Consider the following 21,540-nt stretch of genomic DNA (forward strand, 5'->3'; position numbering starts at 1 on the left):
AAGGTATGTCTGCTACAATATAACAGACAGTGAACAAATCATGCAGGCACTGAATCCACTGTCTTGGTTTTGAGCGACACATTTCCTTGTTTTTTAAGTAACTGTATGTACTCCGAGGCATATTGTGCAGTAATTATATTGCACCAGGACTAGAATTTAAATTATTCGCTGATAATTGCTTTGCCGAGGCAAACACACTGCACACACAAAGATGCACACTTGTATCTTTCTTTCTCTCTCAACTCGGAGATTGTAACCAAAGACCTACAGCTATGCTTGTCATTCTGTATTTAATAATCCCAATGTTACTATGAGATAATGATTTTTCTTTACAGCTCCGGTTTAGGCTTCAAGCTCTTGTTTCAACCTTTAAATGTTTGTTTCTGCAGGGCATGTTTATTAAATACACACTGAACATCATTTTAAACTCTATGTTATTTAAGAATGACACTTGGTGTTGAAATCAAGGTTTTAAAAATATGAGGAAAAAAGATTTTATTGAATTTGCCCCCCAATAAACAACATGTTTGTGTCTGTAAACCACAACAAAACCAGTGATTGTAGACATATTCTAGCAAAATAAGAAAAGAAATATTTAAGAAGTTTAAAAAGCCTTACATCTATTTACCTAGTTCATAACATTCATATTTCTATTGCTGGTTTACAGTAGCTGCTCTGCAAACTTAAAGTCTAAATTAAACATACTTATTATGTTATTGTAATCATTGAATGTACAAAAAGTAAAACAAGTCATAGCTGATACAACATTACAGAGGAATTGCTAACATTATTCAATAGACAGTATATCAAGTCTAAACGTACTTTGTCAGCTTATATTTGAGTTGATAGACAAATTAGTATATATATATATATATTTCAGTGCACAACAGTCAACAGTGAAACTGTTTTACAAGAGAAAGAAAGATTGGCAGTCTAACATATCGCCATAGAAACATGTCAAAAACAGGTAGGATTTCAGCTCTTCATTTGCTTGCGTATGCTGAATCCGTGACAGTGCTCATGCTGTGTTTGTTAAAACAAGTACTAAAAATAAAGCACAGTGACTACTAAGTTCAGGAAGCTAAATAACGCTGCCATATTGTGTCAAAATGGGCAAGAGTTAAAAAGGCAATATGCTAAACTAAAAATCCCAGTTCGTCCTTCGCTTTCAAAAAGCAAGTCTGAGAGAACCAAAAAAACAAACAGGAAACATGAAAGAAAAAATGATTGACTTGAGTTAAATTACACAAAGAAGCAAACATGTATATTTGTGCTCCTGAAATGTCTCTTTTTCTCCCACTGGATAGAAGATCTCACCACATGTAATAGCTGCGCGTGGTGTCCACCTGAATGGTTTTGGTCTCAGATGAGCCCTCTTTCTCCTTCTCACTGTCTGTCTCCCACAAGTTGATAAGAGGAGGGTACAACTCGTTTAGCGGTATTGACGAGGTTTTCTGCATGTACTTTTTCAGAGAATGGTGATAGTTTTTCCTCTTCCACCGCTTGGCAATGTAAATTCCCAGTGAGGCCAGACTGATGATTGCAAACATTGTTCCCATAACTGCAGCAAGAGCTGTGTTGGTCCCTTGTTCGGATATTTCCACAGCGAAGGGGGCTTGCCTTGTCGTAACATTCACACAGGATCTCTGTGTTTGTTGGCGGATGTTGGACACGCTGAGGCACACTTCGTACTCAGTTGCTGGTTGTAAATGCGTAAGGTTGTACTCGTGGACATCAACAGGAACCCTGGCAGTGTAAGTAATATGTGGATTGTCTATTTTCATGGTGGCAGAAGACCACTTGAGATTAGAAGTCATTACATTGGAGTTTATTTTCCAGGACACCAGGATAGAGTGAGCCTCTGTTTGTTTGACGTAGATACTCATGAGCTGAGTGCTGTCTAACAGAGTGCCGTTCACCCGTATAGCTGTCACTCTTGTGTCAGCTCCCTGGGAATTTTGCGCCACACAGGTGTATCTGCCAGATTCTTCAACTTGGATACGAGAAATTCTTAATGTCCCTTCCTTGCTGAGGCTATACTTGTCAGATAAGGTGTCCATCATTACCTTGATCCCCATTGGTGTCACCCAATAGATTTCAGGCTCTGGCTGGGACATCGCTCTGCAGTCCAAGTCCAACGTCATGCCAATATCAAGGTTCAGGTGGCTTGGGAATGTATCATGTGAAATCAAGGGCAGGCACTGGTTTGCTAAATTATGTTGGAGTACCTCCCGCACAGGCAATCCCCTTACTTCTGTTGGAAGGGCACAAAACATGGATAGTGGTTCCATGAAACGGACGGTGGTTTTGTTGGAGCTCATCCACTGAATGACGCAGTCACACCGCAGAGGATTGGTGTGGATGCTAATCTCACGCAAGTTAGGGAGAGAATCCACTGTGGACTGATAGAGGGCATTCAGGGCGTTGTTATTCAGCATTAGACTCTCCAAGGCTGGGACATCACGAAAGGCCTGACGGTTGATGTAAGATAACTTGGGGTTGTTTGTAGCCTCAAGCTTTGAGAGCTCAGGAAGATTGTCCAGAGAATACCGGTCAATAGAAACCAGCTCTCCCATGTTGTTGATACCCAGTTCCTTCAATCTCAGCATGTTCTTGAAGTCTCCTTCCTGAATCTTATGCACTGGGTTTTTGTTCAAATCCAAGAACTTGAGGTTAGGTAGTTTCTGAAGTGCTCTCTGAGGAACTTGGACCAGCTTATTGTCATAGAAAGAGAGACTCTCAAGATTGTCAAGTCCCACAAAGGCATTACCAGGGACGTCGGTCAAATCCATCCCAGCCAAAACCAGGCTTCTAAGGTTGCCCAGTGGCTTGAAATTGAAGTCCATTATTCCAACCACTGGGTTCTCCCCAATCATTAGTATTTCTAAGTTGGGCGTGGATTCAAACCACTGGCCGTTAATGGCCGTGAGCTTGTTGGAGTTGAGGTGCAGCCTGAGCAAGTTGTGCAGCCCAAATAAGGCATTGGCAGAAATGGTGTTGATCTGATTGTGGTTAATGTAGAGCTCCTGCAGGTTGCTAAGGTCCTGCAGAGAGTAGTCTGGCATTTCTGTGATCTGGTTCTCTTCCAGATGAAGCGTGGTGAGCTGGGACATATTGTTAAGGCCAACATCCCGAATGTTACTGAAGTTGTTCTGGGACAAGTCCAGCTCGGTCAGGTTGTAGAGCTGCTCCAGTTCATCATTGGTCCTACCAATGTAGTTGCTTTGTAGGAGGATAACCTGAGTGTCACTGGAGAGGTTTGCCGGTATACGTGTTAGGCGAAGGTCATTGCAGTCCACAGTGATGGCCTCTCTGTAGGTGGACTGGGGGGTAAACCAGGGCCGGATCTCACATACACACAGCTGAGGGCACTCATTGCTCTGGACGAAGGATAGTCCTAACGAAACCAATATCAGGCCAGAAAAAGCCTGGCCTAGAAGTGGGCAGTCTAACCTCCGTCTAGCCATGCTGGGGTAGCAAAGGAGGAGGGGCTGATGATTTTAGGAGAAAGTTTGTTGTAGTCATCAACCAGACTTTCTGCTTATTAGGTCTTTCAGTGCAGTGAGATGGAGTTGAATCAGGAGTCGAATTACATCAAGATCTTGAAGCCCCAGAGTTATCTGGAAAACAAAATCAAAGAGTATGTCAATGTACAGAAAACAGTATCTACAGCATGTTCACAATTAAGGATACACAATAATGTTTTAAGCAATGCTATCAGCATCGGATATTTCTGTCAATATCAGTCTGTTGATAACTGATTTTCTATTGAATCAGCCAAAGGTCAACATCATCATTTTTGAGTAAAATATCTCAGAAACAATTGCAGTGATAACCATGAAATTTGTCATACAACAAAGTAAAAGTGTTAACTCTACTTTATAAACAAATACCTGCATCAGCGTGTAACCATTGTCATTAAAGCATGTTAGCATGATGATGTTTGCATTTAATTCAGGACGCTACTTGGTCAATGTACAGCCTCAAAGAGCAGCTAGCATGACCTCTAGACTTTTTGAATGTAAAAATAACTGGAATACAAAATAATTGTTCATGTTTTTCTTTAAAGAAAACAATTCCTTAACGGACTGAACACAACACCTGCTTCTCAACAGTCATTGGGAGAATGTGAGTTATGTGCTGTATTTACAGTTTTGAGAAAATGCAAGTTCAGCTCATTACAATGCCTGCTCTGAACTGCTTGGAAACACATCAAGTTCCATTGAGGGCTTTTATCTACCCAGGCCCATAAGGACTCGATCATTAGCATCTCTGAACATTATTCAACACCATGAGAAATCAGTCTGTGCCAAGCTCAAAAGAAAGCAAAAAAAGAATGTGCGTCTACATTTACATTTTTAATGCAACTTCTTCAGCATTCTGAATTTAGGGCAAACATGAAAACAAAAAAGTTTTCAGACGGCCTAGAATTCATTCTAGTATTTGGTACAGATGGAAAATTGTCAAAACTTTGGGGAAACTCTGAAACTTACAAAGAGGGATTTCATGAGAGGGTCTGATCTCAGCAATTGGAAAATGCAAGCTATCGAGTGGTAACATGGGCATCTGTGTATCCTTATGACAGTAACACTTACTCCAGAGACTTGGAGTGTATAGCATTCAATGTAGCATACAATACACTGCTTCTTATTAAGACTAGTGCTACATTTTAAAGCTATCATTGTCTATGAATACATGGGCATTATAGAAAAATAACTCTTTGTCAACGGATGACGTCAATGTAGGTCTGGCAGGGTGTCCCACGTCTTGGTCCAGACTGAAATATCTATTGAATGGATTACCATTCAATTAAATGTAGACATCCATGGTGTCTTTTTATGTAACTTCCAATTTATTAAAAAAAGATTGTAACACTTTATATTAAGGTACAAAAATTCACCACCAACTAGTTGTTAATTAACATGCATATTAGCAGTATATTGGCTCTTTATTAGTCATTATAAAACACTTATTAATGCCTTATTCTACATGACCATATTCTACAAGTAATAGGCCATTAGTTGAGAGTTTTTCCTCAATAACCCTCTAATTAGTGCTTATTTATTGCAAGTAAGGAAGTTGTTGTACATGAGTTTTGGTCTTACAGTAATATCCGCTGCTCAATATGGGCCTAATAAGGCAGCAGTACCACAAGAATAGTAATTCTCCCATATTAACACTTAACAAATATGATCTATTCTTATGTAACAAGACATGAAACTTTAAGTGTTAGTTGTTTCTAAATAACTCCAAATGTGGTATTTATATCTAAGAATATGTTTTGGGGTATTGACAGTTCAGCTACCAATAGCAAGGTGATATTGACCTGTATGTTTCATATTTGCACATTTATATTTTTGTAAAATGTGTACTGAAGGTTAGACAGGAAACCGGGTACAGGAAGTAGGAGAAAGTAAATTGAATAGCATGGCAGTAGAGACTGCTACTAATTTTCCCTATGCAACCTGAATAGTAAAAGGTCAAGTCCGTCAGAAAGCAATGACTGTAAGTGTAAGTGTAAGCCTTAGCATTAGTAACATGTATTGTGTTTATGTGATGACATTTGGAGATGTTTAAACACAATGAGAAAATGCGTTAGCATTCGCGCTTGCGTTAGCATACACGCTAGCGTTAGCCATACTAGCCTGTATACGCTTATTGCACAGCTAGCATTAGCTATATTTACCTTGTTTACACTTAGCGGTCCTATGTGTTAATCTGTGTATGTTACACTTGCATGTATGAGATCATTAAGTGCCTTGTAACTTTTTTTATAGTTTCACTCCATTTGAATGTCAGTGGACTGCAAATAAGTCAATAAAGGAGCATGGCTGCTCATTCCCTGGCTCTCAAAAGAGTTTGGCTGTTCACACTGAGACAGTAAAACACAGAGAGAGAACAGTACACCTATTGTGTAAGTACATACAAGCACAGTATGATCACAAATACATACAAATCAGTTTTTATGAAAAAGTACAGGCTGCATATCATGTGTTCTCAGCCTTGGAGAAACTTGACATGTTTTGGTACATGTGTCTGAACCTCTCTTTAGTGGTTAATTAATAAAACAGATATTTCAACTTGTGCCTACTTTGTTCATGTACTGTTGAGGTTAATTTCAGTAGTTGTGTGCTATGATGTATTTACAAAGTGTGAAGAGGAGGCAACTTTAGAATAGGGAACCTGTTCAGGTCAATTAGAGTCAAACTACTAGCTTATTGGTTATGAAAAAGACTTCACTTTAAAATAGGGAACATATTCTTAGATAAAAATACCTAATTTTGAGTTATTTAGACTTAATTAACACTTATAGTTTCATGTCTTGTTACATAAGAATAGATCATATTTGTTAAGTGTTATTATGGGAGAATTACTATTCTTGTGGGACTACTGCCTTATTAGGCCCATATTGAGCAGAGTATATTAAGACCAAAACTCATGTACAACAACTTCCTTACTTGCAATAAATAAGCACTAATTAGAGGGTTGTTGAGGAAAAACTCTCAACTAAGGGCCTATTAATTGTAGAATATGGTCATGTAGAATAAGGCATTAATAAGTGTTTTATAATGACTAATAAAGAGCCAATATACTGCTAATATGCATGTTAATTAACAACTAGTTGATGGTGAATTTGTGCTCCTTAATATAAAGTGTTACCAAAAATATATTTGATATGTTTGTCGACCTCTGTTTGTTTGGGATGTCATTACATTATGTGGTATGAAATGTCAGATGACTGCTGATGAACCTGACTTTGCAGTTACATTTTTCTAATGGACAAAGTTAATCGTCAGCAATATGTAGACTGCTCATTGAATATTGAGTTAATTAATGTGAAGATCTGTGTTATTGAGAACGTTTAATTGATTACTAGTGTTTGGTTTATCACCGTGGGTTGGTTGGATAGTTAACCACGCCTGCCATCAGAGTGCTTATCTGCATATTAGTACATTTATTACATACTGGGATTGGAACATTTAAAAAAGTTGGCATTTGATTGCCATTTGCAATCAGACAATAACATTCCCTGCAGAAGGATTTGTAAAAAAACTTTTGTGATCCTTTCAGGGCAAAATCTTAGTTGGTCCAGAACTTTGGTTTATGATTAAATAAATAAACAACTGCAATCAGCATCATGTACTTTCTGTTTTGTTATTTTTGGTTAATATTGGCATTTAAACATACTATACTAAGAAAATAGTCATAGTAAACATTATACCGCAATATATTATTTTAAAGATTTTAGCATGGACTCTTAGTCTTGTTAATGATGTAAACCATGGCTTACATATTCCTTTCATCCCATTGACATGATATATGTGTATCACTCTCTAAATGACTTTGCTGACGTGCAAATATTATATAGACACACTTTTCCTATGCAACCCTTTTATCCCTCACTATTGTTTATTAATAGGATTAGATTGCTGGCGCTTCTTTGACAAGAATGTGCACTTGGAGTATCCTACATCAACAGACATGTCAATTCTTCATTAGGTCTATTTACTGCACTTAAGGTGACCCCCCCCATCCAGGGCAGAGCCATACGGCAGCGCTATAGCACCACACAGCTTTATGGTCAACACCAGCTTAAAAATAGCACTTAAGAGGCTTTCAAACAAGAGAGTTGACTAATTCATCACATGCAAACTGCCTGGCAACAGCACCATGGAGACAGAACACAGCTCTGTTCCTCCTATACTGGGGACTCCCTATGGGACGGGGCGGGGCACGTCTGACAAAGGGATACAGTATCTTGTCTTTAAACTATAGCACTGTATGTTGTGTCGTGTCTGCGCCAGTCTGGATTAGTATATGCTGAAGTGGAGATTAGCTCGAGGCAGTGTACTAGATTTGAACCCAGAGGAGAGAAACAGGTCACATCAGTTTAATTACAAGCCAATAAAAGCAATATTTCTGTGAGATCTATGACAGTTATGGCAATGAGAAACAGTGTTAATTGATTGGTAATCACACTTTAAAACTAATGCCTCAGGGGCTTTTTGTAATTCTGCCAGTGACTAAATATTCTGTCCAAAATGATTTCAGTTTTTAACAGTATTGAAAACAATGTGTGAAGAAAAGAAAACTGATATGTTATAGATGTTTGTTTGTACTGTCCATGCACCACAGTTATCAATAAAGAAAACCTTCATAGAAAGTTTCTGACATGCTATTTTCTACCAGCATGCATCATTTACATTTAAAGTAACCTTGTATATTTTTTCAGGTTAGACTACTAGAATAACAACATTTTTAGATTTCTTTTTTTGCCTTTTTTTGCTAACTAAACTAAAAAGGCTGATTCAGGAAGTAAATAATCAAAAGAAAACGCTTAATATCAAAACTAGAATACAGCTGGTCTTATATATATATTTTTAAATAAAAACACTACTCACAAATGGCTTTAAAAAATGTAATACATCAAGATGATAAGCCAGGTATCTTAAAAAACATAATTTTCAGCATTAATATAATTCTATTCTATTTACCACAAATGGGGTTAATCTTAGATTCCCCTCATTTGGTAAGTGCTTTGTCTGTGATCCCCTTTATGAAATGTAAGATTAAGAATTGTGTGATCCTATTTAAAACTGAATGCAAAAAATATGACACACTTGTCAAACTGAAGTGAAAAGTAAGTTAGCTGAAGTTTTAACAAACTGCTGTTCTGATGTAACAATGAACACAAGAAAAAGAACAGTGTCAACATCTTGTTGGTTGATATGTCAACATCAACAACTAAACGCTGTCTGGGACATCCTGACACAGGCTTCACATGTCTATTGTGATCCCAGAGCCACAGGAAAACTTAAATATCACAGCAGGTGGGAGAACACAACACCAAAGGCAGGAAGGCTGTCAGCGGAAAACACAAAGGTTGAAACCACGGCCAACTTTGAACCTGTGACAGGGATAAATCGAATAAATATCAAAAGCTTCAGGCAGAAGGTCTGTCGTCTAAAGCACCATCTAACAATACCTGCAGTAGGATGCAGGATCCCTTTGTATTTGTCCCTCTAGAGCAGGGGTGGGCAATTATTTTTTCCATGGGGCCACATGAGAAACTGAAAATATTGTGGAGGGCCGGGCCAAAAGGCTGAACTCAATTCTGCATAATATTAATTGTATTTCTTTATAAAAAGCAGTAAATAGCATTGTTTTTGACAAGCTGGTAAGAGTATATGTTATAGTTAAGCAATGAAAAAGTGAGGTTGCCTTACAAAAAAATGTCATTTATTAAATCAAATTTCCCAAAACAATGGTAAACAAAATGAACGTTTTTCACCATTTGTGACTCATATTAGTGAACATTTTCAGTCACATTCACTCAAACACATTTTGAGTTTCATTTACTGTTGGAAAGAGGTTCTTAGCATTCTAAAGACATCACAATATTGTCTTTGTACTCCAAATATTAAGCAAGATACATCATATTGAACTGTCACTAAACATCACTGAACTGTGATTTTGAGAAAAAGGCTTCCAAAGAAAGTGTCCCAGTTCACTGCTAGTTGGTGCCTTTACATGCCAACATTTGTAGTCTAACCACCTCATTTGGTGTTTTTAAGTTCTCTTTTCTTGTTCAGTGAGAGAAATCTAGTCTCTGCTGGGCTTTAACGAGTGCATCAAAGTCAGGTTGAATGTCTGAGGTGGAGATGCGAAGCACAGCTGACAGATGATCATCAGTGAGAGAGGATCTATACCTGGATTTCGTAAACTTCATAATTGAAAATGTTTGTTCACATATGTAGGTCGAGCCAAAGAGAACCAACATCTTCTGAGCATGTCTCCTCATGTTTGGAAAGTTCTCCTCCTTGAGAGAAGAGTAGAAATCCAGCAGAGATCCTGACTTAAAGTGCTCTGCCAGTACTGCATCAGACTGCAGGTCGATGAGTTCCAGCTGAACATCACTGGGTGCATTATCCACACTGCAGGTAAAGGGAGAGGAAATCAGGTGCATTTCATCCTCGATTTTTCTGAGATCTTCAAATCGCCTTGAAAACTCACCATGCAATGCTCCCAACATGGATGAGTACCTGCGGCGGTGATCAGCTGATGGTGTGACTTCTTTCAGGGTTTGCATGTGAGTGAGATTGTTGCTCTCCAGTTGGCTTGAAAGAAACTGCATCTTTGTCATGAAAGCCTTCACCAGGCTGTGCATTTCATGAACAAAAAGGCCCTTGCCTTGCAGTTTGGTATTCAGTTCATTCATCAGTGCAGTCACATCAACAGCAAATGCAAAATCTGCCATCCAGTCCTCATCTGAGAGCTCTGGGAAGTCTTTGCCTTTCTTCTCACAAAACTCTCGAATCTCTGCTTTCAGGTCCCAAACTCTTTTTAGCACTTTGCCCAGGCTGAGCCATCTGATAGCTGTGTGGTAGCCGATGTCACGATGCTCAGTCTCATGCTCCTCCAAAAGTGCGATAAACTGTCTGTGGTTCAAAGCTCTTGCCCTGATGAAGTTTACTATTTTAGTAACAACATCAATAACATGGTTAATGTTTAGCACTGACTTGCACAACACATGTTGGTGTATAATACAATGCAAAAATACCAGTTTCTGATCCGCGTCGATTTCAGTCACTTTATCTTGCATACGTTTCAAAAGTCCGACATTTTTTCCGGTAAGATTTGGACAACCGTCCGTTGTGACACCTGCCAGTCTGTCCCATTTCAGTCCCAGCGTGTCCATGCACTCGTTTACCTCCGTGAACAGATCGCTCCCTGTAGTCGTCCCTTTCATCGACCGCATTGCTGCCAGCTCCTCCGTAATCTTGAAGTCCGGTGTTATCCCGCGGACGAATACGAGTAACTGGGCTGTGTCGCGGACATCACAGCTCTCGTCCAAAGCCAAGGAGAAAAAGTCGTAACTTGCCACTTCACGTTGCAGCTGAAGCTCCAGATTCCCCGCAATGTCCTCGATCCTTCTAGTCACGGTTCGCCTGGACAGCGGGACTTGCTCAAATGCGGCTTTTTTTTCAGGGCATATTAGTGCTGCAGAGTCCACCAAGCACTCTTTGACAAACTCCCCCTCCGAGAACGGCTTACTGTTTTTAGCAATTTTGTGGGATATCACAAAGCTGGTCATGGTTGCTGCATCACTGGATGTGTGAAGCTTGGTAAAAAAGCCTTGCTGCTTTTGCAGCTTAGCTAGCAAAGCTTCCGATGTCCGCGCCCTTTCAGCGTCAGTCAAGTTTTTATATTTCTCCGCGTGTTTCGTCTCGTAATGTCGACTCACATTGTACTCCTTAAACACGGCGATCTGCTCCCCGCAAACTAAACACACGGTTTTACCTCCGACTTCAGTAAATAAATACTTAGCAGTCCAATTTTTGTTGAAAACCCTGCATTCAGCATCTACCTTTCTTTTTTTAGCGGACATTTTTTGAGGGCTAAAGTCGTCTTGTGACAAGGATCCAATAATGTGCACGTCTTGATATACGTATTGCGTCATTATGCACGTGAATAAAAAACAACTTCAAAATAAAAGCAATGCAGCTTTAGTCCATGCATGAGGTAAAGTTAGAAAATATGTTTATTTTGTAATTTCCAATTAGCCTTACACGGGCCGGTCAGAGTCAACCAAAGGGCCGTATGTGGCCCGGGGGCCGTACAATGCCCAGGTCTGCTCTAGAGTGTAGCTTTTACCAATCATCAAAGATTTTACTTTTTAGGGGGAACGTGTTTTGACACTAAAGCCACAGATATGGATCAGGAAATGAATCTGAATATGTAAATGTATCATCTTTTAAACAAGATGACCTGTCATTTGCTTACTTTTCAGCAGCTGTCCCATTTCCGTGTGATTTTCTATCAGTGCTCGCCATCAGAGGGTTGGTACTCGTAAAGTAAATGGAGCTGAAAGAGCACTAATTACCAAAGCAGGTAACCATATAAAAGGACATTTTGGATGTTTTAAAGTAGGGCGATATGAGGTACTTATCCATAGTTAATGTGCTGCAGTAGATGGCATCAACACCCAATGATTTGTAACCTATAGAGTGTTCATCATACTCAATTGGAGGGCATGTGAAGGAAATGCAATGAGCTGATGATATCCTCACACAAGCCAGGATTACATCCCTTTTAATTGTGTAACCTAAACCCCAACCATAACTACCACAAAATACCATCCATACTGTACATAATGCTAGAATATTACACTGCATACACAATGTGGTAAGATCTCCCTAAATTAAAGTTGTCAGACTGCAGACATTTTAGACTTAAGAGTTTGTGTTATTTGGTTATTTTGAGTAATTGGACATTATTACTAGTAACTACAGTGAATCCTAACTCGATGGGCTACCCTCAAAGCTGGGAACTTTTCATGGCCCAAGTAGCGAAAGTCAAATGAATTATGTACAGAAGGCTGCTATTTCCACTCTGAACACACCTGACAGCCATGGAAAAGCTCACTTTCATTGCATCTCATTAAAGACAATGATCCCTGTCATTTCCAGTTGGGAAACTGTCACTTGCATTGATCCAAATTTTTAATTGGAAAGATGTCACTTCCGAAAGACTTTGCCTAAAAATATCCACATGCCTCTGTGGGTGGTACAGTAACAACGTTCTTATTACTTGCCAGCATCAAGCAGTTGAGTCTAGTTTTTCGCCAAAAAACTGAAATGAATTGATGTTGTGCCAATGCTTGATAATGACAATTACAGCTCATTCAAACTAAGTGCTCAGAATTTGAATTGTTACCAGAAGAAGAGAGTTTGGAAACCCTAAGTACTAGGGATGTCCCGATCACCTTTTTTTGCTCCCGATCCGATTCCAATCATTTGATTTTGACAATCTGCCGATACCGATTTTTCCCGATCCGATCTTTATGCAATGCATTAAGAGAAAAAAAAAGTTAAAAGATAACGGCTGGTCATCCAACGCGATGAATTCAGCTATCTTGGCTGTTATTTTTTTGGCCTTTTCACTGTTCTGGGGCAGTTTATCTTTCCTTTTAAAAGTCTCTGAAAGTGTCGGTTGTTTCAGTGCCGTTACCTGAGTGGCCGCTGTGTACTCGTCGTGTTGTTGTTGGGGTTTGTATTAGATTGGTCGTGTTGAACGTAGCTCTGTTCTTTCCACCACGCGGAACCTCCACCTTGCAAACATTGCATCTGGCTGTTACACTGCCTTCGCTTTCAATTTTATAATACTTCCAAACTCTTGACATTTTCTCTGTCCCGACTCCCGAGTCACCAGCTGAACGTAGCCTCTTGTTAGCTTACTGCTACTATTAGACACTGCGCCCTGCCCACTCTGTTGCCAGATTTGAGAGAAATAAGCAACCAGGTCTATGAAAACAAGCCCAAAAGAAGCAACACATACATGATGTTGTGTAATTTTAAACCAAAACTAAGGCCTCAGGATGACTTTAAGATGTGAACATGGTCATTTTTGTTTTGTAACATTAAATAAAATAATAAAAATATTTTATAAAAAAAAAAAAGATTCCCGATCCCCGATTTTTTTCTCCCGATTCCGATCTTTTGAAAATCACGTGATCGGCTCCGATCCCCGATCACGTGATCGGATCGGGACATCTCTACTAAGTACTCATCACAGAAACTGTAGAAACATGTATGTGATGAATACTTAGGGTTGAATGATCCAGATGCATATGTGAGGGTTAGGTTAGCTTAGGTTAACAGAATATGTGAACGCCTTTTACAGATAAAGTGTCAGTCTGTTCGATTGTGTCCACACTAGATTACAAATTCCTGTCTGAGTCAGCCTTAGGACGCTCATTGTGAAGGAAATCCTCCCTTGAATGCGATAAGAATTGAGAGGGACATGAGAAAAATGTGATTTCCACTGGATAACAAGAGTCTTGCATTAGGGAAACACTCACACATATAACCTCTCTTGCCAAGGTCTAACTTTTGACATTAGTTTTCTCAACACAGAAATGAGGGAAAACAAATGACAGGTGCGACAAAGTGAGATAAACAACCTTGGGGAGCCTATAAACACATCGTGTCACAAAGCCAACAAAATGGAGGTGACAAAAAAAACTTCGGAATCAGATGAGAGAACCTGAGTGACAAAGAAACTCAACAAGGGGGAATATGTTAAATAGAGAACAAACTGGTACTGTGACAAGAAGACTAAATCAGAGGAAAACACACCTAATATATAAAGTGAGAACTCAACTGTCAACCTTTCCTTATCCGTCTCCATCTTAGAGTTTGGATTTGAAGAGGGTTTGTATGAGGTTCATTGCGGGGACAGCATCAAATCGCATTTTAGCATCCTAACAAAAGATCTATATCAGTTTAAGTGTACGCTATTTCTAACATCTCTACAGGTTTACATTGCCATCAGACAACACTTTTTCACAATAAACTGAAGCAGCTATCTCTGATGTCGCAAAAGCCACCAGACTCCATTTAATAAAACAGCTTATTTAACATTTTGACATTGCAGAGAACAGAAATGTTGCTGCCTCAGTTGGTTAGATAAACTGTTATGAGCTTGATTTTTCAGAGCTGTCCTTTCTTTTAGGTGGATAAAATATGTTTTGTAGCCTCTGTTGAAAGCATTACTTTGCTTGGTTCTCTTATCTGTGTCTCTGAACTGGGGGCATGCTGACCACCGTTTACTGAAGGTACACACTGATTATAGGTACCTCGTACAACCCTACTTTAAAACATTAAAACTTTTACCTAAATAGAACAAAGCTCATATTACACCCTCCTGGGAAGCTCGAATCAAGCAGATTCAAGCCAAATAATAACTGCACCCTTGGAGACTATAGTGATGGAAACCGTATATTTTTCCTAGGATGATAAGAGATTTGGGACTCCAATGTGCCAACAATGGGTTGATTCTTTCCCTCCTGCCTCTAATTCTCTCTCCATTCCCTCCCTCTGAGGGTTTAATATAACACACTCTACATCCTCGCAGGATTCTCAATAAGCAGAAGTTGAAAAATGAGCCCATATAATTTTACACGATGCTTGTGGCAGGTTTCCTGTGGATCTGCTGTCGCCCATCCTGAGCACAACAGAGAGGAAAGAGTGTGTTCAGTAAAACTATATGGATAGCTTCCCCCGACACATGCAAACAATATGTTAAGTAACCCACATAATGACAAGTAGATCAATATTTGAAGAGAGATGTGCCTGCTTACACTCCTCTGGATTTCCTCCATATGTGAATATGGGGGGGTTGTCCCTGCGTGAGACCTGCAGATCTAAGAGGACAAAGAGCTAATTCCTCAGCCCTTCTTATAGGAATAATAGTGAAGGCTCAATAACCCTGCACCCCCTCCTCACCCTGCCTTATACCCTGGGGACATCATGTTGGTGGTGGGGGTTGAAGCCCTTTACCCCCTCCCATGAGCCCTGCTGTCTCCTAAAAAGCCTGCACACACACACACACACACACACACACACACACACACACACACACACACACACACACACACACACACACACACACACACACCACACACACACACACACACACACACACACACACACACACACACACACACACACACACACACACACACACACACACACACACACACACACACACACACACACACACACACACACACACACACACACACACACACACACACACACCTGCCTACAACACACACACCCTTTTGTCACACCATAGCTTCATGAACAAGTTGAAAAGAAAAAAGACATCTTGAGTGTGTGTTTGTGTATGCTGTGTGTGTGTGTGTGTGTGTGTGTGTGTGTGTGTGTGTGTGTGTGTGTCTGTGTGTGTGTGTGTGTGTGTGTGTGTGTGTGTGTGTGTGTGTACTTTGTCTATGTAAGACAGGATGCCCCCTTGGGGGAACAAAAAAAAAGAGAATCAGGTGATCTGCCCCCTCCTGATCATTCATTTTAAAGATGATTTCCTGCGAGCTTCAAAATGTTTGACAGGTTCAGGCGATAACAGCAGATTGGCTTCACCTCTAAAAAGGACAAAACTAAGACGCAACTGCACATAAATAGGGCTGCAAATAAAGAATACTTTCATTATAGACTTCTGATTATAATTCTGGTTTGGTATAGTAATTATTTGGTCTATCTAGTTCCTCAAAGTCTAAGTAGGCTTGGATGTCTTTAAATGGCTTGTTTTGTCTGAACAAAACAAGAAGCTAAATGAAAAAAAACGGAGACAAACAGGAATTATCCACATTTTAGAAGCTGAAAAACAGTATTTTCTGCCACTTTTGCATTAAAACTAACGTCACCCATTAATTGATTAATAAAAAAGCAGGCAATATTCAAACAATCGATTAATCGTCGTATCCTCACACCTTCAAACACAATGAGACAAGCTGTTTTCTTGTCCTGTTTAACAGACTAATAGATGTTATGCTCATTATTTCTGTGAGTGTTTTATTTGACCCAGGAGTCCACAGAGAAAAGAGGACTCTCAGCACTTTGTTGTTATGAGAGGTCATAATACAGAGAAACAGAGCACATTAAAAATAAACCGCTTTTAGTACCCTAACATTTTCTACAGTGTGTCCCTGTGGCTAAAGTTGAGTGATGCCAGTCAGCCATCACAAAAGCGCAACAGCTGCAGCGACAGACAGAAGCAGCGTCGGTGAGCCACAATGGACCCCCTGCCAATGCAACCCCATTCTCACCATAGCATCTCCTCCACCGAGGGCCTTGACTGTGTCAAGACTTTTTTTGTTGCTTATAGAGCGGAGGAATCGAGACATCTGCCGACGTACTTAAACATTAATATGCAAATCACATTTACACAACGTCGCGCTGCACTCGGCTCGTGCTGGCGCGGCAAGTACCGCAACGAGATCAAAGTTTGTTTTCATGTGGAATATGATTTGACGCATAGTTAACGGGTTGATGGGTTTGATCACATATGCTGTTAGGTTAAAATGTTCTAATGTAGATTTAAAACAGATTTTAAGTCTGAAATGATCAAGCCCGACTGTTTTTATGTACAAAAAATGATTATGCCCTTGAGTGCGTCTGCATCCTAAATGCATCCCAACTCATTGCCTTGCAGGGATAATGATGGTTTTAAACATGAAAACAACAAATATGAGCTACCAAAATTGAGGATTGTATACGACACGGCTGCCAACCACAACACTTAACATATTTTTCCATGCATTTAATAAAAAAACTACCAGCAGAGGAAACCCTGCCTCTCCTTCCCTGAGGACTCTCACCTTGTTGGCATTCCAGTCCGATGTTCCCATGCGCACAGCTCCTTTATCCAGAACCACGCGTCAATACGATCAATGTTATTGTGGCTTCTCAAACAGCACGAGTACACATATTCCTGTATCCCATTGGGGTTCAGCTGTCTGCAGCGCGTGTATCCAGATCAGTCACAGGGCGCCTCGGAGGGAGGCATGGTGCACGGAGATCTCCAACCTGCTGCAACCCAACAGACAACCGGTGTGTCTCCCCGATATTCCTCCGCTGCTGCTGCTCCTATGGATGGGAGACGAACAATGATAAAAACACCTGGCGCTGTGCAGACCAGTCAGCTGATTCTCCGGCAGGCGATTGGCTGAGAGCAGCTGTCTGTCACTGCGGGCCAAAGCAAAGCAGAGCACCATCTGCTCCGGGCTTGTTGTGATGAGAACAAAGGCAGGAGAGGGCGGCGGGGCATGGGTGAGGGGGGGGATTGTGGTAGGTTCGATGGGGGGTGGTACATGGTATTACTGCAGGGTTTCCTAAATCTTTGAGCCTCTCTAAACACAAACCTTTGGGATTTGTTGATGAGTTACATTTCTAGATATTTTGTTTTTAATGATTGAGTTTATCTCTTGTTAGCAAACTCTGCCATATAGTTCCCAAACGGTGACATTTTTTCTCATTTAATGCTGACTAAGTGCATGCCCAAAATTGTCTTGACGACCAAATGTCCACCACAGCATCTAACAAGCGCCCCCCAAAGTTTCCAAAGACTAAACATGTGAGGCTGAAATATGGGGAAATATATAAGAAAAAAAGTGAGAAAGGCAGAATATGTGTAATGTTGTCCGATGTTGTGGAATAAGATTTTACCTCATAATAGCTATAAGAGGTTTGTAATTGGATATAAAACCACCAATTATTGATTAATGTGCTTCCTTTTGCTTATCATCAAGTTTAAAAATGGCCAGAACAATCTCAAAAAGTAAATTGTATTTTAATGAGACATTTGTTACACAATTCAGTTATAAATTACTTGAAACTTACAATTCATACCAGTCGATTTAAATAACTTAAACGTTTTTTTGAGTAACACATTTTTCCTTCTGAAATATTGTTTGTGGTGTCTGTAATTTGGAGATGATCGATCATTCATTTAAAAAAAATACGAGCACTATCACTTTAATGTGTTCTGGGTTCTGCTCATTAAAAATAAAAATTGTATTGGGTGCACCATTGTCTTCTAGTTGAAAACAATAGAATACACATCAGCAAATCTCACCACAATGTCCACTATGATGAAAGCGGTAACATGCATAATTAATGCTATAATCTAACCAGTCGTGCATTTTACACGCGATACAATGAAACAGCAGGATAATCACATGCACAAAAAACTACCCACAGGCCATTAAAGTATCATGCAGTGACCTTTGAGTACAATTTCATCTGAATACAGGATCACATTAAACTGCAGCTCAGGCTGAAAAGTATCCCGGCTCCATTAGCTTTGTGCGACCATGTATGATGACATCTGTATAGCATTAGCGCCATTTGAAGAATCCATTTGTCCCAAAGTACATGGCAACTGCAGCAAATCAAAAGACGAGATGTGAAGGGGTTGAAGTGTAGAGGCCATGAATGAATAATTGCACTTCAGTCCAGAGACTCAAAACCCAATCCACCTTTTGAAGCCACCTTCCATTGAACCCCGTCTAAAGAACATGACAACTGGGCCAAATTATTTCTGTGTCTGTGTTGAAAATAATTTGTTTCTCAGCAAATGCCCGCTTTTTCTTGGCACAGACCTGTTGGAAAACGGCATGCTCTTTCCTCTAGAATTAATTATATCCATGAGTGTCCTTCACTTTGAAGCAGCACAGTCCTAATGCACTCCTTCAGTGTGTGTTCTTCAAATCTCAGGCACCGAAGGTAAACTCAAATGCAAACACTTATGTCAAGCACTGAATTTAGAAAAGGTACAAACATATTCGTGTGTGTTGTTAACTCCCTCAGTACCTAGCTAGTTTGTAAGGGAACAGAACATATGACATAGTTTACCCAGAATAAAGGATAGTTGAAATGGTTCAAATTGGTTAAAAGTTATTTATAAAAACCTTAAATAGTGAGTTAATGCTAGCTTGAAATGCTAAGCTAATGTGGCGGATCGAAATATCATTATATTAAATTAGATGTTTAAAGGAGACAAAGAACTGAAACAAGGCAATGCTTTACTTTTGATCAAAACCCCTCATTTCACAAGTTATCAAGACACACAGGTTTGTTGAGGGAGGGACAGATAAGTGTTTCAAAATACTCAGGAAATGGTTGCCGCAAAATAAAATGGCTAGTTAGTTAGTTATTACAAAATGAGTTTTAAACATATGTATTTCAAATCTAATATTTAAAAGTCTATGAATATGATGAAGAGAAACCAAAACTAAAGTGGGCTGAGGCCTGTAAATGGGGTGGCAGGATACTTCAAGTGAAGCTAGGGTGCTACCATACTCACCAATTAAGAAATATTTAGTCAGTAGTGATCACAGCTTAATCACCATCAGCGCTGAAAAAGGAAACATTTTACGCATCATGTTAGGATTTAGTGATGGATCAGGCACTACATCTTGTGATTTCAAGTTTTCTCAGATCAGTAACATAAGCTAGGATCATGAACAGCACACATACAGGGGCGCCGCCAGGGATTTTGGGCCCCATGAAAAGATAATCACATTGGTTACTTTTCTTAATGTTCTAAAATTATTTGGGACCCTGTCAGTCACGGGCCCTTAGAATTGTCCTAACTTTTCACCCCCTTACGGCGCCCCTGCACACATACAGAGGCTCACCTGGGAAGTGTAACCACAAAGTCCTATACAAAAAAATTAAGCTTAATTTGTTGTTTGATTGTTTTTGTTTAGCTTTTGAAGTAATATCAGGTCTACTGTACTTCCTCTACTCCTGTACCCTGCCTGCATTGCCTTACCCTGATGGCTGTTTTTGCCCCATTGTATGTATTTTGTATATTTATTATGGTTAAACGAAGCTAAGCTAGATTCCTTCTCCTATACTTTTCTATGGATAATCTGATGAGCACAAGGTCTCTCTGTAAAACCCTGTCTTGTACAGAGTCGACACGTCCTGCATCCTGGAGATCTACAAAAGGCGCTTTCACACCGGAGTACTTTTCCAAGTATAGTTCCGATATAGTTCCGATATAGTTCCGAAAATGTGCGTTCACACCAAAAAAATCTGGAACTAGAACTTAGTTCATGAGAACCTTTCCACCCCCTTTTCAGTCCCTGCTAGAGAGCAGGTACTTTCATGGGAGAAAAAGGTTCCCATTTCTGATTGGCTGGGCGGATTGCAAACCACGCCCTGTAAAACTCCCAAAAAGTTTTGTGAAGCCGCCATTTTATTATCCTCGCATTAGCATTATTAGCATTAGCATTAGCCCAGCGCACAAACGGAGAGAGACTAACTTATGGCAACACAAAATAAAACATGGGAGCGGTGGAGTGATGAGGAGGTGTCGGCGTTCTGGCGATTTACTCGGAAGGCTTCAGTAGAAGCTGCTGGGAGTCCCAGCAGCTTCTACTGAAGCCAGTCCCCAACTCCGGGGACTTCCGGCCGGGGACTTTGGGCGGCAGTATACGCCGTGAAGTTGTTTGCGGCCTGCCAGTAAACCCAAAGCAGAAGAAGAAGAAGTGACGTCAGCGGCTTCATTTGACTAATCCTCCCCCAGGGACTTATTCCGGTGTGAACGCGATCTGCTCTTTAGTTCATCAGAACTTTCCTGGGAAGAAAAGAGCCTGTAGAACATCTCAAGAGCCGGGGGAATACTTGTTTTGTTTTAAGAGGCCCTGACCAGCCAGGCCTAAAAAAATAGGTTACCATACAACGAAAACTCACCGTCAATAACAATTTGAAGGGAAAAGCAATTCCTCCCGGGTTACATTTGTTTTCAACATATTGCAAATAGACGATTCTTATCAAAGTCTGTGCACGTCGGAGTAGGGGAGGCAGTTTGGGAAGATGGATGGGTCAAACAAACACAAGACTTTAAACGTATCACGTCATTTATGGGACAAACACAGGTCTTACACTCAAAACACAGCAGTTTGTGTCCGGAGTGAAACTGAGTCAACGTTGACTTATTTAACATGAACATTTACTTAATTTACATCACGTACGTAACTTACAAAACATACTCAACTTACGTGATTTGGACCATGATTTTTCATCACTAAACCTGATCAAGTAGTGTTTCTTGCTTAAACCGGAACAAATGTTTTAATTCACAACCTAAACTGCGTGTTTAAAACTGCGACAATAATCAGAGAAAAAATACATTTCCCTCCAAATGTGTTTCTGAGGTTGCAGTTTGGTT

General features: G+C 40.0%; 1 protein-coding gene across 1 annotated transcript; it reads right to left on the reverse strand.

Annotated features, from left to right (window-relative positions):
* Positions 1–478: 478 nt before the first annotated feature.
* On the reverse strand, positions 479–17,443 carry lrrn1 (leucine rich repeat neuronal 1). The gene is made up of 2 exons (XM_034122014.1): positions 17,180–17,443; positions 479–3,620 (listed from the first exon to the last, which is right to left on the reverse strand). The coding sequence occupies exon 2, from the start codon at positions 3,465–3,467 to the stop codon at positions 1,314–1,316; it is 2,154 nt and encodes a 717-aa protein (XP_033977905.1). The 5' UTR covers positions 3,468–3,620; positions 17,180–17,443; the 3' UTR covers positions 479–1,313.
* Between the last annotated feature and the right edge of the window lie 4,097 nt (positions 17,444–21,540).

The sequence above is a fragment of the Trematomus bernacchii genome, unplaced genomic scaffold (genome assembly GCF_902827165.1).
Source record: "Trematomus bernacchii unplaced genomic scaffold, fTreBer1.1, whole genome shotgun sequence".
Classification (NCBI taxonomy): Eukaryota; Metazoa; Chordata; class Actinopteri; order Perciformes; family Nototheniidae; genus Trematomus; species Trematomus bernacchii.